Raw genomic sequence first — 17,564 nt, 5'->3', positions numbered from 1 at the left:
CTGGTCTCCCATGGGGTGCAGTACCCAACCACTTGGGCCATCCTCCACTGCCTTCCCGGGCCATAGCAGAGAGCTGGCCTGGAAGAGGGGCAACCGGGATAGAATCCGGCACCCCGACCGGGACTAGAACCCGGTGTGCCGGCGCCGCAAGGCGGAGGATTAGCCTGTTAAGCCACGGCACCGGCCAAAATAAATGAATCTTTAAAAAAAAATGTTACAAAAAAACATGGATAGATAGAAAAAATTATAAAGCACAATGGCATTTGTAGAGAATTCAAATTTTATATTCCGAGGTTACTCTACCAAAACAAAAATCACAGTATGAAAAGCTTCTATCAAACACTCCAGAAAAGTCAGCTATAATAAACAAGATGAAATTTGTTGGACCTTCTTTACCAGCAGAAATGAGAAGCTTGTGATTAAACCATATAGGAAAGGGGTATTCCTAATACACACAAAGCAGTCAGCACCAATGATTAGAAGTGAGATATGAATGATCACTTCTTCAGAAATAATCCCTAAAGTGGCTCTGATCTTAATTTAGCCTGTCATGATAGAATATAGACAAGTATCAAAAGAGACACTAGAATAAATATCAAAAATTCATGACATAATTAGGGTATTTTTCATTAAATGTAGTCGTATCTATCGGTTACAATGGAAAATATACTTCTTACTTTGAGCTGTAATAAAAATGAAGATTTGAGGGGCCAACGTTATGGGTAGTGGGGTAAAGCCACTGCCTGCAATGCCCACATTCTACAATGGGTACCAGTTCATGTCCCAAATGCTCCACTTCCAATTCAGCTCCCCACTAATGCCCTGGAAAGCAGCAGAAGATGGACCAAATATTTGGGCCCCTGCCACCCATGCAGAAGATCCTGCCTGGATTCAAAAGATTCTCTCCCCACCTGCCCCCACCTCCTCTCTGTAATTCTTTCAAAGAAAGAAATAAATATTTTTTTAAAATAAAGATTGAAAACACCACCCTTCAAAATACCATTAACTATTTGTCCAATGAATTTCCAAATAATAAAGGCCATTAAGCTTCAGACTCTTTCCTCACCTTCTGATTCTGAATCACTAAAATTTACCAGATTTAGCCTGATTTTTTTTTTTTTTTTTTTTTGCATTCAGTCCTAACTGTTCTTTACTCCATGTCATGAATTTCTCTCTCTCTCTTAATTTGCACTGAGGGGAGGGAGGGATGGCAGAGTAGAAAGGAAGAAGTCTGGGTGGGGTGGTGAGGAGGGTATTCTCCCAACTGCAGGAGTCTACTATATACTTCCAAACTTCCTGCTGAGGTGTACAACCCTGCTACCTTACAGCAATAAAGAAGGGAAACCACAGGACTACTTTCGGATACTTTAGAAGGTGATAAATACAGACACATTTACCCAGGTCTCTGGCTGGTATGTGAATTAGCTCCCTTAAGTTTTCTTTGTTAAAGATTTATTTATTTATTTGAAAGTCAGAGTTACACAGAGAGAGGAGAGGCAGAGAGAGAGAGAGAGAGAGAGAGAGAGAGAGAGAGAGAGGTGTCTTGCATCCAATGGTTCACTCCTCAATTGGCTGCAACAGCCAGAGCTGCGCTGATCAGAAGCCAGGAGCCAGGAGCCTCCTCTGGGTCTCCCACATGGGCGCAGGGACCCCAGGACTTGGCCCATCCTCTACTGCCTTCCCAGGCCACAGCAGAGAGCTGGACTGGAAGTGGAACAACCAAGCCTTGAACCACCACCAATATGGGTTGCCTGCGCTCCAGGCCAGAACGTTAACCCATTGCACCACAGCACCAGTCCCTCTTGTATTACTCTTATAAACAGCACAGATACCTAAATGAGACTAGAAAATAAATTTAATCTGAGTAACATCTAAATGACTCACCTTAGATATAGAAACCTTCATGCTATACTCCTGAACGTGCTTAAGTGATCAAAATGAAAAAACTTGGGAATGTGATATAGCAAAGACAAAAAGGCACTTAATTTATGGGGAGGAGCTATTCTTTGTCTACAAACGCGCATGTTTCCCTACTTGGGTCTTGACACAAATGCATAGTAAACAATTTCTCTTCACATAATGCAAAAAGCCTGTCCTCCTGACAATAACTCTGATTTAATTTGCAGCACATACAATAATTTGAAATACAATTTTAATGGCAAAACAAATAAAACTGTCATTACACAGCAGCTAGAAATTTCCTAGAAATTAGGAAAACAATGTTGAAAGAAATTGAAGTCTGCTCCAAGAGAGGAAAGAAATGACAAGCTGCCATTTTAGAATCTTCAAATAGGAGTACCAGTTTAGGTATCTTAGGAAAAAAACTTGCTGTGTGGCCTTGGGTAAATCAGATTAATCTCCTTGTGCTCCCTTCCTCTTAGCTGTAAAACAGAGGTGGAGGCAGTGGTCTCAATAACTCACCATGATCACCATGAAATGTCTTAACTCTCCCTGACTGTATCTATAGTCTGCAATGAAGAAAATCAAATATAGCAAGGTTATTTTAATTGCAAATTCTTTAGTCATTTTAATGAATGAGCATAAGAACATTGAGGGCATGCATTGTGGTGCAGCAGGTTAAGTCACCACCTGTGACATGGGCATCCCATACGGGCCCTCATTTGAGTCCCCTGGCTGCTCCTCTTCTGACCAGCTCCTGCTAATGGCCTGGGAAAGCAGCTGAAGATGGCCCAAGTGCCTGGGCCCCTGCCACCCAGTGGGAGACACAGATGTAGCTCCTGGCTCCTGGCTTTGGCCTAGCCCAGCCCTGGCATGAACATGTGGGGAGTGAACTAGCTGATAGAAGGTATCTCTCTCTCTCTCTCTCTCTCTCTCTCTTTCTCTTTCTCTGTCTCTCCTCCAATCTCCCTCTCTAACTCTGCCTTTCAAACAGATAACAGATAAATCTTATATAAGAAAGAACACTAATTAAAAACAGCAAAACGGATACTAGTACTTGAAAACCTTTTTTAAATATTTTTTAAAGATTATTTTATTTATTTGAAAGGCAGAGTTACAGAGAGAAAGAATAAGAGTGAGAAAATGAGACAGATCTTCCATCTGCTCGTTCACTCCCCACATGGCCACATCAGCCAGGTCTGGACCAAGCCAAAGCCAGGAGCCAGGAGCTTCTTCCAGGTCTCCCACATGGGTGCAGGAGCCAACCACTTGGGCCATCTTCCACTGCTTTCCCAGGCACATTAGCAGGGAGCTGGATTGGTGCCCATGTGGGATGTCTGTTGCAGGCAGAGGCTTTACCCACTAAACCACAGCACCAGCCCTTCAACAACAACCTTTTAAAAAACAGATTTACAATTTCCTTAAACATGATGATTGCTAAAAAATAACAGACATTATATATGAGATCTTCAAAAAGTTCATGGAAAATGCTGTGCATGAATTTCAAAATTTTTTGCACTAAAATAAACTTATCCAAACTTATTTTGAGCAACAGTAAAATTTGAAGTTAGGTACACGCACAAAAATATTGCTGACTAATTAAATGGAATTGCTACTAAAAATATTTACAACCAGTATATTTTAACTAATATTGCCATTGGAATAATGCTTTCCAGTGGGTGATAAAATAATATAAATGCTAGTAAAAAAGCATCAGCTAACATTTATTGAGTCTTTATAGTTCAGATTCTATGCTAAGTACTTTCCATGGGATATCTTGTTTAATTCACAGGATAACAATAAGACAGACAGTGTTATTTTAATAAAGATTTAATAGTGCTCAATTATTTTCAAAGCATTTTCATACACAAAATCTAATGTGCTGGCGCCGTGGCTCAACAGGCTAATCCTCCACCTTGCGGCGCTGGCACACTGGGTTCTAGTCCCGGTCGGGGCACCGGATTCTGTCCCGGTTACCCCTCTTCCAGGCCAGCTCTCTGCTGTGGCCCGGGAGTGCAGTGGAGGATTGCCCAAGTGCTTGGGCCCTGCACCCGCATGGGAGACCAGGAGAAGCACCTGGCTCCTGGCTTCAGATCAGCGCGGTGCGCCGGCCGCAGCACACCGGCCACGGCAGCCATTGGAGGGTGAACCAAAGGCAAAGGAAGACCTTTCTCTCTGTCTCTCTCTCTCACTGTCCACTCTACCTGTCAAAAAAAAAAAAAAAAAAAAAAAAAAAGCTAATGTGTCTTTTAAGTAAAAAAGATAGAAGAGGCATTACTACTACTATCTCCACTTTTCAGACAAAAAAGACTGAAGCTCAAAGAAGTTAATGGGGTTGTCCAAGACAACACAACAAAAAGTGATGGAGTCAGGACTGGAGTCCAGTTACCGAAGTTGGTCTCCGGTAGACTACAACACTGTCTCTGGTAATGCTCCTGAATGACCTCTTAGTACAGAAAGAGAGCAGGCAATCTACTTGAAATGCTGAGAAGGAAGTGTACAGTCTCTCAAAGTAACGACTTTGGTTCTGAGTACTTTGTTTAAAAAACCAAGTCATCTTATTTGATAGTCTTAGGTCCCAAGGCAAGTCACAATTAAGATTCCAAAGCACATATTGATCCTTTACAAATAAATATTTCCTAGTTTAGATGGTTAGTGAGTCAACCAATATAATTTAATCCTTGTAGTAGACTATTAAAGCCAGCAAAAAGAATATACTAATGTTAATAATTAGTCCAAGTTAAATTCTTAAGAAAATTTTAGAGGCTGGTGTTTGGTGCAGCAGTTGACTCTGGATTCCTGCATCCCATACTGGAGTTCTTGGGTTTGAGTCGTGGCTCTGCTTCAGATTCCAGCACCCTGCTGTGGATACCTTGGGGGCTGCAAGTGATGGTTCAAGTGGTTTGGATCCCTGCTATGCATATGGGAGATCAGAATTCAGTTCTTGGGGCCAGCACTGTGGTGCAGTGAGTTAAGGCCCTGGCCTGAAGCACCGGCATCCAATATAGGCACAGGTTTGAGACCCGGCTGCTCCAATTCCCATCCAGCTCTCTGCTATGGCCTGGGAAAACAGTAGAAGATGGCCCAAGTCCTTGGGTCCCTGCACTCATGTGGGAGACCTAGAAGAAGCTCCTGGCTTCAGATTGGCGCAGCTCCAGATGTTGCGGCCAATTGGGGAGTGAACCGTCAGATGGAAGACCTCTCTCTCTCTCTGCATCTCCTCTCTCTCTATGTAACTCTGACTTTCAAATAAATAAATAAATCTTTAAAAAGAAAATTGAGTTTTTGGCTCCTGGCTTTGGTCTGGGGCAGTCCCAGCAGGTGTGGAACTTTGAGGCATGAATGAGCAATAGAACATCTGTCTCTATCTGTATTCAAATAAATAAATAAACAAAAGAAAATTTCAGAGAAAGTACTAAAAGTCCTGTTGGTAGCTGACCCACAGGTAACAGATACACACAGCACTCCTGGAACCACAATTAACTGCTAAGGGAAAATCTCCCCATAAATGAGCACCCTGAGGATGATGGTCCATACATTAAAACGTAAAATGAAAGTTTATATGAACAACATGACACAACTAATTTGTTCAAGGTCTGTGAGCATAAGCAAAAGTTTATGTCCAACCATATAATTCCTAAAAGTATTCTAACATTCATATATATAGTACTTTATGGTTTTAACAGACTGAAATATTCTGATTCCTGCATTTGAAAGCAATTTCAAAAAACATTATTCTGACTTCTTGGTCTCCTATTAGAAGAGATCAATGGGGCCTGGGGTAAAATCTCCAGGTGTTGTTTCTTTATAAAGCTTTCTCAATTATTAGTTTGTATATGGAAAACAATATCAAAACCCCCATTTGTTTTTTTATACACTATTTTTCACAATTGGTGAGAAGGAAGCTATAATGAGATTCTGGGGCTGGCGTTGTGGTGTGGCCAGTGAGGCCGCCATCTGCAGTGCCGGCATCCCATGTGGGCGCTGGTTTGAGTCCCGGCTGCTCCACTTCTGATCTAACTCTCTGCTGTGGCCTGTGAGGGCAGTGGAGGATGGCCCAGGTCCTTGGGCCTCTGCACCTGTGTGGGAGACCAGGAGAAGCTCCTGGCTCCTGGTTTTGGATCAGCGCAGCTTTGGCCACTGTGGCCAATTGGGGAGTGAACCAGAGGGTGGAGGACCTTTCTCTCACTCTGCCTCTCCTTCTCTATCTGTGTAACTCTGACTTTCAAATAGATAAATAGATCTTAAAAAAAAAAAAAAAAAGACTTTTCCATTTTCAAAAGGGGGTATGAGTTTAAACAGTGTGAGATTGATGGGCTTTGGCGCAGTAAGTTAAGTTGCTGCCTGGGTCACCTGCAGCACACATCAGAGTGCCTGGGTTCTAATCCCCGCTCTGCCTGCAATTCCAGCTTCCTGCTACTGTGCACCGTGGAGACAGCAGATGACAGGGCAAGTCTTTGGGTTCCTGCTACCCACCTGGGACACCTGGATTGATTTCCTGGCTCCTGCCTTTGGACTGGCCCAGTCCCAGCAGTTGCAGGAATTTAGAGAGTGAACCAGTAGAAAGGAGATCCTTCTTTCTCTTTGTCTCTATGCTTTTTATTTATTTATTTTACTTTTTTATTTATTTATTTTTTTGACAGGCAGTTAGACAGTGAGAGAGAGACAAAGAAAAAGGTCATCCTTCCATTGGTTCACCCCTCAATGGCTACGGAGGCTGGCACGCTGTGGCTAGCGCACTGCGCCGATCTGAAGCCAGGAGCCAGGTGCTTCTCTTGGTCTCCCATGGGGTGCAGGGCCCGAGGACTTGGACCATCCTCTACTGCACTCCTGGGCCACAGCAGAGAGCTGGACTGGAAGAGGAGCAACCAGGACAGAATCTGGTGCCCCGAACAGGACTAGAACCCGGATGCCAGCGCCGCAGGCAGAGGATTAGCCTATTGAGCTGCGGCGCCGGCCTGTCTCTATGCTTTTTAAATATATAAAATAAAGAAGCATTTTAAAAAAGTTTGAGAAAGGGGCTGGTGCTGTGGTGTAGTGGACGAAGCCTCCGCTTGTAGAGCCAGCATCCCCTATGGGCGCAGATTCTAAGTCCTGGCTGCTTCTCTTCCAATCTAGCTCTCTGTTATGGACTAGAAAAGCAGTGGAAGTTGGCCCAAGTGCTTGGGCCCCTGCACTCACATGGGATATCCGGAAGAAGCTTCTGGCTCCTGGCTTTGATTGGCCCAGCTCCAGCCACTGTGGCCATTTGGGGAGTGAACGTGATGGAAGATCTTTCTCTCTGTCTCTCCCTCTCTGTCTGTAGCTCTGCCTCTCAAATAAATAAATAAATCTTTAAAAAAAAAAAAAAAAAGCTTGAGAAAAACCATTAGAAGAATAAAGAAAAAAATTGTAACTATCAAATATCAGGAATATATTTTTTCAAAGTAAAACCAAAATCCCATCAAGCAGGATTTCATACAGATTACTAGTGAGGCATCATTAAAAAGAGTAGTTCCATATGATAGTAGATATGGTCTAGGTATTCTGTGTATTATAGGAACAATTCCATTTGCAGTCATATTCTCTCTGCAGCAAATGCTTCAAGAGATAAAGACTTGTTATTACCCTGGACACACGCTTCATCTCAACATCCCTTCCTTCAAAGCCTTCATGGTCTCAGATCTCACCCAGAGGAAATTATGAATGAACACCACATTATCCCTGTCTCCACAGTGGTGTGAACAATGGCCCCAAAATGCCCTCAGACATCCTCCATCTCAGAGTATTAAGTAGAGAAGAGGAATGTTTTGAATATTTTAACTTAGAAACTGGTTCTATCATAGTCATCCATCAGCCATTCTAAAAACACAATTTTTTTTAAAGATTTTTAAACTTAATTTACTTAAAAGGCAGGGTGAGAGAAGGAAACACACACACATAAACAGAGGTATCTTCTACCCACTGCTTAACTTCCCAAATATATGCAAAGGACAGGGCTGGGTGAGGCCAAAGCTAGGAGCCAAGAACTCTACTTGGGTCTCTCACATAGGTGGCAGGGGCCCAAGAACTTGAGCTATCTTCCACTGCTTTCCCAGGCGCATTAGCAGGGAGCTGGATCAGAAGTGGATCAGCCAGGATTTGAACCAGCACCCACACAGGATGCTGGCTTTACAAGTAGCTACTTAACCAGCTACGCTACAACACTGCCCACTGCCCCTTCCCCCCGATAATTTAGCAAATGGCTTTATTTGGCTCGCTTGATAATTATTAATGGGAAATCTAGGCAAGAAACCTGTATTCAGTATCCTTCAACTATAGACAGTAAACTTAAAGTAACTTCTGATGAAACTGAGAAGCCCTGATGACACTTTCTGGGCTCACATTCGGGCTGGAAGATCTAAATAAAAGTGGCACTCGTGGTGAACACAGAATCTGACCCACTGCATAAGGGAATCTGAAATGTTATTATTTTTTTTAAGATTTATTTGAAAGAGAGTTAGAGGGTGGCACCACGGCTCACTAGGCCAATCCTCTGCCTGCGGCGCCGGCACACCGGGTTCTAGTCCCAGTCAGGGCTCCGGATTCTGTCCCGGTTGCTCCTCTTCCAGTTCAGCTCTCTGCTGTGGCCCGGGAGTGCAGTGGAGGATGGCCCAAGTGCTTGGGCCCTGCACCCGCATGGGACACCAGGAGAAGCACCTGGCTCCTGGCTTTGGATCGGCGCAGTGTGCCAGCCGCAACGTGCCAGCTGCAAAGGTCAGTTGGGGGGTGAACCAACGGAAAAAGGAAGACCTCTGTCTCTCTCTCACTGTCTAACTCTGCCTGTCAAAAAATTTAAATAAATAAATAAATAATATTAAAAAAAAAAAAAAAAGAAAGAAAGAGAGTTAGAGAGAGAGGCAAAGACAGAGAAGTCTTCCACCCACTGGTTCACTCCCCAGATGACTGCAATGGCTGGAGCTGAGCTGATCTGAAGCCAGGAGCCAGGAACTTCTTCAGGTCTTCCACGTGGGTGCAGGGGCCCAAGCACTTGGGCAATCTTCCACTGCTTTACCAGGCCATAGCAGAGAGCTGGATAGGAAGTGGAGCAACCCAGACTCGAATTGGTATCCATATGGGATGCCGGCACTGTAGGTAGTGGCTTTACCCGTATGAACTTTTACAGGTGCTGGAATTATGGATAATTTAGGTTCTTTGTAATAATTTACAAAAATGAAGATCAACATTTATATAGACATTAAAATTCATTATTTTGGGGAAATGTGTTTTTAAGTGCAAACAAGTAGGACTTAAAGTTGTAGATATGTACTTACAACAACAAAAGACTAGCAGACTAAATGTTAAACACTAGGAGGTGCTGCTTAACCAGATTATGTGCTCTTGTAGAAAGACTGCCAGGCTGCCCTGTGGCACAGTGGGTTAATTCTCTGCCTGCGGCGTCTGCATCCCATATGGGTGCTGGTTCGAGTCCCAGCTGCTCCACTTCCAATTCAGCTCTCTGCTATGGCCTGGGATAGCAGTAAAAGATGGCCCAAGTCCTTGGGCTCTTGCACCCATGGGGGAGACCCGGAAGAAGCTAATGGCTCCGGCGGTTGCAGCCATCTGGACCAGCGGATGGAAGACCTTTCTGTCTCTACCTTTCACTGTCTGTAACTCTACCTCTCAAATAAATAAAACACTTAAAAAAAAAAAAAAAAAGACTGCCAAGTTAGGTGACCCTATGAGAAGACCAAGGTATATAACAGTATGTACCATATGATGCCAACTGCCACCAAAACAGAGGGAGGAAGGAAGGAAGAAAAAGAAAGAAAGATGGGTAGGAGGGAGCAAGTGAGCAGAAATTACTTCACAAATACAAAACACATTTGAAAGACTGCAAGAGCTGCTGTCTACGGAGGTTAGTTCTTTCTGAATGGGGACAGGAGTTAGGTTTCCGTGTACAATATGACGGCAACACAAAAAAAATGCATTAATACATAAATGCAGAAAAAGGAAAGTAGTTGTTCATAGCAGAATTTCTGGATTCATTTCAGGGCTATCACCTAAAAGTTTTTCAAGCAGAGCCTAACAACGGGCATCACAAAAATAACAGAAAAAAGGGAAAGTTCAGTCTATCTGAATTATAGGGACTCATGAAATAACAATAAAAAGAGGCCACCATAGTATTTCAAAACCTAGTCATACAAGTCCACTCAAGGAAATGGTCCTGGAACTGGTGATCAGAGAAAACTAACTTCTAGCTAACTCGTTGTAGAACTCAATGAACATAGGTGATTTTAGTACAAGACGTTCCTGCCATATTTAATCTGATTTAGAATCTCAGTAATCCATTGGTGGACCTACCACTGTATATTTAGGCAACAAGAAATGAAGTTATTTCTATAAGCTAAGATTGAATATAATACTTTTCTCTTTCAAAATGAAGATATGGCAACCAAATACAGAATCAAGGCAGAGGAGACCAGAACTCAGAAACAAATCCTCCTAAACTAGACAATCATGACTATTTTTAAAGCTCCCCTTAATAAAATGCTAACTAAATAAGAATGATCTCATCTTCTGCAACAATAACGTTCCTGATGCCGGCTGGTAACTAAAGTTGTCCACAGTGTCCTAAAAGTCACGTTTAGATTAGTAACACCTCAGCACTCCCGAATATGCATGATACGAATTTACTGAATTGCAGCTTTACAAAGAAAATCCACTTCAACTGAATGGAACGGAATGAAGTCATTAACAAAAAGTCATTATATCGTCGGAATCCTTTTGATGTGTATGGCTTTCTTTCAAATACTGGGCTCATTACCACTAATGTGTTTTACTGAACTCCCCTCCCAATGAGGGCTGCATTATAAAAACATCCCCGTCCCCAGGGATTCATGGCCTCTCTCAGCCACGGTGAGAATCGGCTGGCAAACCTGGATCACCTCTCCCAGGGCAGGGAACTCAAAATCAGACCAGGTAAGAGAGAGAGAAGCACTTCCGCTGTTTCCTCTCACACGGCCGGTTCTCCCAGGGTCCCCATCAATAGGGCAGCACTCGGGGTGTGTGTGTGTGTGTGTGTGTGTGGCAGCACTCGGGGTGTGTGTGTGTGTGTGTGTGTTCTGGTTAGCTGAAGGGAAACAGTGTTTATTCAAACTCTTTTCTTGTGGGGTGGGGGTGGGGGGTGGGGAATCCATCCTTTCCCACCAAGACTGTGGCTTCCAGAGGATTTCTGAGCGCAGCGGAGAAGCGACCAGACGACCTAATCCTGGGAGATGGGAAAGAGGCTGTACGCCCGCCCTCAGCCCGTCGTCAGCGGCGCCTCAGGATCGCTGTCTCACCCAAGACCCGGGACCCAGCAGAGGGAACCAGGGCGCGCTCTCGCCGGCGGTGCCAGGGCCCGGGCACCCCGCTGACGGCGCCCACTCACACAGGTGTCACAGCCGCCGCCAGCCGCGCCGGCCCCCGCTCCCTACGGCGCACAGCCGCTCCCAGGGGCTCCCCCGACCGACTCCGGCCCCCGATCTTCCCGGCTGAACTCCAGCGCACCATCGGCAGTCTCGGGACGGAAGCGCCCCCCGCCCTCCGGGACAAGTGTTAGAGGAGAGCTGGAAAGGTCGGGGGCGACGGCAGAGGAAAACGTCCCGTCAAAATCGAGCGAAGTCCGCCCAGGCCACGTCCAGGCCCCTCGGCCCGGGGGCTCCCGGACATCCGGACAAGGCCGGGACCCGAACACCTGCCGCCGCCGCCGCCGCCCGCCTGCGAGGCTCCCTCCACCACCGCCCCAAGCCCTCCCGGACTTCGGGAGCTAAGAATCGGGTGTGGGGGAGCCGAGGGGCTCCGAGGCGGGACAGCAGCCCAGCGCCGTCCCCCGGCCGAGTGCCCCGCAGCCGCCTCCGGCTCCAGCCCCGTCCGCCCGGCGCGCTCCGGCGAGACACGACGCGAGCGGCCTCCGCAACCAGCCTCCGGCAGGGCCAGCGCCCCCGGGCGCCGCTCCTCCGCGGGACCGGGCCTAGCTGCCCCGGGCCGAGGGCCCATCGGGGCCTCCGCCTCCCACCTCCAGCCCGCCGCTCGCGGGCCGCGGTCGGAGGCCTTACCCGCAGGACGTGGTAGCCTTCCGTGCCCCCGCCCGGGATCTCGACGCTCTGCGAGGAGCCCATGGCGCCGGGCGATCGGTGCAGCCGAGCCGGGCGCCGCTCTGCTCCCCGCCCCTCCGCGTAGCACTTGGGACGTGGCACTCGCAGCCGCCGGAGAGCCGGGCCGCACTGCCCGCCGGGAGATGGTCGCCGAGGCAGCCGGGGCGCTGCGACGCCACCGACAGCGCCACCTGCCGCCAGCCACTGGGAGGGGTCTGAGCGCGCGCGAGCGGAGCGGGAGGGACCGAGGAGGGCGGGCAGGGGCCTAGTCGTCCTCGCGAGAGAGCAGACTTACAGTTCCTTCAGTCCTGCTACGGAGCCGTGGAGGAGACAAGTTTCATCAACACGCGTTCCTGCTCGCCCGGAATGACGATGGCTGGGTTGCAACGCCCTCTGGTGGCCACCGGCTGGAAAGGGCTCACACCAAGCTGCTGCTGCTCTGGTTTTGTAGGTCTTGGCCCAGGTTAGGCAGGTGTGGGATGAATCCACGTCCACTCAGCCCAGTTTTATAAAGAGGCTCCTTCTCTTTAGGGCAGCTGTCCCACACAGTCATGGAGGCATGGAGTCATGGAGGACCCGCCGAGTTGTTTTTTGATGCAATTTTTTTCTCTCCTCTTTTATTGTGAGACCAAGGTCAGATATTTCCTGTAAGTAGACAGGTTTTATTTTAAAGATTTATTTTTGGGGCCGGCGCTGTGACGTGGCGAGTAGAGCCGCCGCCTGAAGCGCCGGCATCCCGTATGAACGCCGGTTCGAGACCCGGCTGCTCCACTTCCGATCCAGCTCTCTGCTGTGGCCTGGGAAAGCAGTAGAAGATGGCCCAAGTCCTTGGGTCCCTGCACCCACATGGGAGACCTGGAGGAGACTCCTGGTTCCTGGCTTCGGATAGGCGCAGCTTCGGCCGTTGCGGCCATCTGGGGAGTGAACCAGCTAATGAAAGACCTCTCTCTCTCTCTCTCTCTCTCTCTCTCTCTCTGTCTCTCTGTAACTCTTTCAAGTAAATAACTAAAATCTTTAAAAATTATTCATTCATTCTGTTTCAAAGAGAGGGAGAGCACTCCTGTCCATTGTCTCCCTCCCCAAATGCATGCAACAGCTGCTGCTGGACCAGGGCAAAGCTGGGACGAGAAGGAAGCTGGAATCCAGAGTGGAGCCAGGACTTGAACCCACACACTTGGATATGGGATGCAGGTGTCCACAGCACTGACTTTACTGCTATGCCAAATGCCTGCTGCCCTTGTTTTATTTGTTGTTGTTGTTTTTAAATTGTATTCATAATTTCCTTTTGAAAATATATTAAATTTTAAAAAAAGATTTATTTACCTATTTGAAAGGCAGAGCGACAGAATGAAGTCTTGAATCTACTGGTTCACTCCCCAAATGTCCGCAACAGCCAGGGCTGGGCCAAGCTAAAGCCAGGAGCCAGGAGCTGCATCCAGGTTTCCTTGGTGGGTGGCAGGGACTCCAGGACTTGAACAATCAGCAGGAATCTGGATCAGAAGCAGAGTAGCCAATGCATAAACCAATCACGCTGATATGGGTTGCGGGCGTCCCAAGTGGCAGCTTAACTCACTGTGCCACAATACCTCCCTTTAAGTACTGTGACATTCATGGTTCTTTTGCAATAATATTATTTTACTTAAATAATAAAAAAAATTGGGACCAGCGTTGTGGTGCAGTGGGAAAAGCCACTGCCTGCAATGCCAGAATCTCATGTGGGCACCGGTTTGAGCCCTGGCTGCTCCACTTCTGGTCTAGCTGCCTGCTAATGCACCTGGGAAAGTATCGGAGGATGGCCCAAGTGATTGGGCCCATGTGCCCACATGGGAGACCTGGAAGAAGCTTCTGGCTCCTGGCTTCAGCCTGGCACAGCCCTGGCAGTTGCGGCCATTTGCAGAGTGAACCAATGGATGGAAGATCCTCTCTTCTCTTCTCTTCTCTTCTCTTCTCTTCTCTTCTCTTCTCTTCTCTTCTCTTCTCTTCTCTTCTCTTCTCTTCTCTTCCTCTCTTTCTCTCTCTCCCTCTCTATAGTTCTGCCTTTCAAATAAATAAAATAAATAAAAATTATTTCTCATTCTTTGCTGTCAATGAGCCAATATCAGTGTTTTAGGCAAATAAATACATCTGTGCATAAAGGAAATCTCCAGTTATTAGGCTCTGCCAGGCCAGGAACTATGGTACACTGGGATCTGGAATCTTAATGTTTTCCAGTGTCTGGCTGCTCACTCAACAAATTCCTAAATTGAATGAACTTAGGAACAAGGTATGCTCATGTCCTTGCTCTGCTTGGCAGCTAGAATCTTTCACGGTGGTTCCATGAACTGTCGCTACTTGCAGTGGTCAGAATTGGTGGAGCAGGGCTTTTGCAGCCTCTGACACCGGCTGTGGCTTGCAGAATGTAGGCTGTGGCTCTGTGGGGGTCTGGGGGCGGGCCCAGGCCTTCGTCAGAGCTGCACACTGTGGCTTCAGCCACACAAATGACCTCTGGCCATCCCCTCCATAGGCCAGTTACCTTCTTACCTTTTTCACTTTGTTCATGTTGACCTCCATGTCTAGAACGTCTTTCCAACATTTTCCAGTTAGAAAAATCCTCACTTTCCCATAAGGCCTATTTCAAATGTTACATATTTATCCCTTGATTCAGAATAACTCCTCATTCTGAGCTCCTGAACCAATTCCTGCCTTCTTTCTGGGAACATTGCCATCATCACAGGTCTGCCTTCTGCCAGGTATGGTCCATTCATTCTGGGTAAGGAGCTTGGTTTTTTGTTTTTAGAGCCCCAGTTCCTGACTGAGAGGTGAGAACACGGCGGTTATGTTTGATGATTTGAACTGCGTGTGTGTAATTCTTTCTTCAAAGCCTCCTCCTAGCATGAGAATAAGTTAATTTTCCTCTACAGCTACAGTTTATGCCTCAACAAAACCTGTGTTACATCTTATTTTATTTTCTTGAAAGGCAGATTTACAGAGGCAGAGAGAGAAAAGAGAATGAGAGAGAGAGAGAGAGAGAGAGAGAGAGAGATAACTTCCATCCAGTGGGTCACTCCCCAAATGGCAGCTGGAGCAGAGCCAATCCAAAGCCAGGAGCCAGGAGCTTCTTCTAGGTCTCCCATGTGGGTGCAGGGGACCAAGGACTTGAGCCATCTTCTACTGCTTTCCCAGGCACATTAGCAGAGAGCTGGATGGGAAACGGAGGAGCTGGGACTCGAACCAGAGCACACATGGTATGACAGCACTGCAGGTGGCAGCTTTACCAGCTGTGCCACAGGGCTGGCCACTGTGTAACTTCTTAGGTCGCAATTGATAGAGAGTGAGGGATAGGACCCACCTAGCTTGAGGTTGAAAAAATATGAACCATCATTGCATTTTTTTCCTGGTGCCAGTTGTCTTCCATGAGGGAATATGTTCAAACAGGGGGCAAAAGTAGACGTGTGTGGAGGTGGCCACAGCCAGTCGCTGTAGGAATCTGCTGCGGGCCAGCTGGCATTTGGAAACCTCCCAGGCAGCAGGAAAACAGTCCAGCAAAAGCAAGTCACTCCAGGCAAACAACGTCACATCAGAAGCGATCCGTTTTTTCTGGACGGAGCACCTAAGGCTCAATGTTGTGCCTTCGTTCTGGGTTTCATGAATTCTGAGTTCCTGTAGAGAAGTGGTTCATGAGGGAGGAGTCGTTTGGATATGGATTTCTCTGGACCCACACCAACCCTAGATGTTTGGGCCACTTGGAGAGTGAACCAGTGAATGGGAGCACTGTGTGTGTCTCTAATTTTAAAAAAAATTAAAGACCACAACCACAGATTCATGTTGAGCTGAGGTTCCCTGTATTTCTTTGATGTTCCCACCAACTTAACTGTCAAATTTTTATTTATTTTTTACACAACCTTTTAATTTTTGATGTACAGAAAACTTTCTGGGAGCATAGAGCATTCCAATATACCCTCCAATAAAATCTCTTACTGCTAACATCTTTATTTATTTTTTATTTTTATTTTTTGACAGGCAGAGTGGACAGTGAGAGAGAGAGACAGAGAGAAAGGTCTTCCTTTTTGCCGTTGGTTCACCCTCCAATGGCCGCTGCGGCCGGCGCATCTCGCTGAACCGAAGCCAGGAGCCAGGTGCTTCTCCTGGTCTCCCATGCGGGTGCAGGGCCCAAGGACTTGGGCCATCCTCCACTGCCTTCCAGGGCCATATCAGAGAGCTGGCCTGGAAGAGGGGTAACCGGGACAGAATCCGGCGCCCCAGCCGGGACTAGAACCCGGTGTGCCGGCGCCGCAAGGCGGAGGATTAGCCTGTTAAGCCACGGCACCGGCCTTTATTTATTTTTTATTTTAACATTTTAAAAATATTTAATTATTTTTATTTGAAAGTCAGAGTTACACAGAGAGAGAGAGAGAGAGAGAGAGAGGTCTTCCATCCACTGGTTTACTCCCCAGATGGCTGCAATGGCCAGAGCTGAGCCTTTCCGAAGCCAGGAGCCAGGAGCTTCTTTTGGGTCTCCCACGCGGGTGCAGAGGCCCAAGGACTTGGGCCATCTTCTACTGCTTTCCCAGGCCACAGCAGAGAGCTGGATCGGAAGTGGAGCAGCCAGGTCTCAAACCAGCACCCATATGGGATGCCGGCATTGCAGGCGGCAGCTTTAGCTGCTATGCCACAGCGCTGGCCCCACTGCTACCATCTTATGTCAGCTGTGGTACATCATTTAACCCAAGGAACCAGCATTTGTAGATTACTAACTAAACCCGAGACTTTCTTCAGATTCCATAGGTTTTCCCACTAATGTTCCAGGATTCAGTCCAGGGTCCCACAAGGCACTTCACTGTCAGACCGCCTTTGTCTCAGCTGGTCTGTGGCAGTCTCACTCTTTCTGTTTTTCAGAACCCTGACAGTGTCAAAGAGCACAGCTCAGGGATTTTAAAGAATGTGCCTTCAGGGGCCGGTGCAGCGGGTTAACACCCTGGCCTGAGGACCGCCATCCCATAAGGGCGCCGGTTTGAAACCCAGCTGCTCCACTTCTGATCCAGCTCTCTGCTATGGCCTGGGAAAGCAGTGGAAGATGGCCCAACTCCTTGGGCCCCTGCATCCGCATGGGAGATGTGGAAGGAGCTCCTGGCTCATGGCTTCGGATTGGCACAGCTCTGGCTGTTGTGGCCAATTGAGGAGTGAACCAGCGGATGAAAGACCTCTCTCTCTCTTTCTCTGCCTCTCCTCTCTGTGTAACTCTTTCAAATAAATAGATCTTTAAAAAAAAAAAAAAAAAAAAGGAACGTGCCTCCATTTGGAAGTGTCCGCTGTTATTTCATGATTAGCCTGAGATCATGGGTGTCAGGGAGGAAGACCAGAGAGGTGAAGTGCTACTCCCATGACATCCTATCAGGGTTATGTGTTGTTACCACAACTCATTGGTAACGTTAACCTCCGTCACTTGTTTAACCTGCTGTCTGCCTTAAGAGGAAAGCTCCTGTGGCTTGCTTGTGGTCACCTGCCATGGCGCGTGATGCTGACATCCCATAAAGTGCTTGTTACTCCACTTCCCATCCAGCTCCCTGCTAATGCACCTGGGAAAGCGGT

General features: G+C 47.1%; 1 protein-coding gene across 1 annotated transcript in view; it reads right to left on the bottom strand.

Annotated features, from left to right (window-relative positions):
- GORASP2 (golgi reassembly stacking protein 2) overlaps positions 1-12,091 on the bottom strand; it is a 36,711-nt gene extending 24,620 nt beyond the window's left edge. The window contains exon 1 of the mRNA XM_062187790.1: positions 11,958-12,091. Coding sequence (XP_062043774.1) covers positions 11,958-12,020 — 63 coding nt within the window. The 5' untranslated portion in view covers positions 12,021-12,091. The remainder of the gene's footprint in view (positions 1-11,957) is intronic.
- Positions 12,092-17,564: the final 5,473 nt, after the last annotated feature.

The sequence above is a fragment of the Lepus europaeus genome, chromosome 1, assembly GCF_033115175.1.
Source record: "Lepus europaeus isolate LE1 chromosome 1, mLepTim1.pri, whole genome shotgun sequence".
NCBI classification, from domain to species: Eukaryota; Metazoa; Chordata; class Mammalia; order Lagomorpha; family Leporidae; genus Lepus; species Lepus europaeus.
The sequence above is the reverse complement of the archived record's forward strand: the minus strand, read 5'-3'. Positions and strand labels throughout refer to the sequence as shown.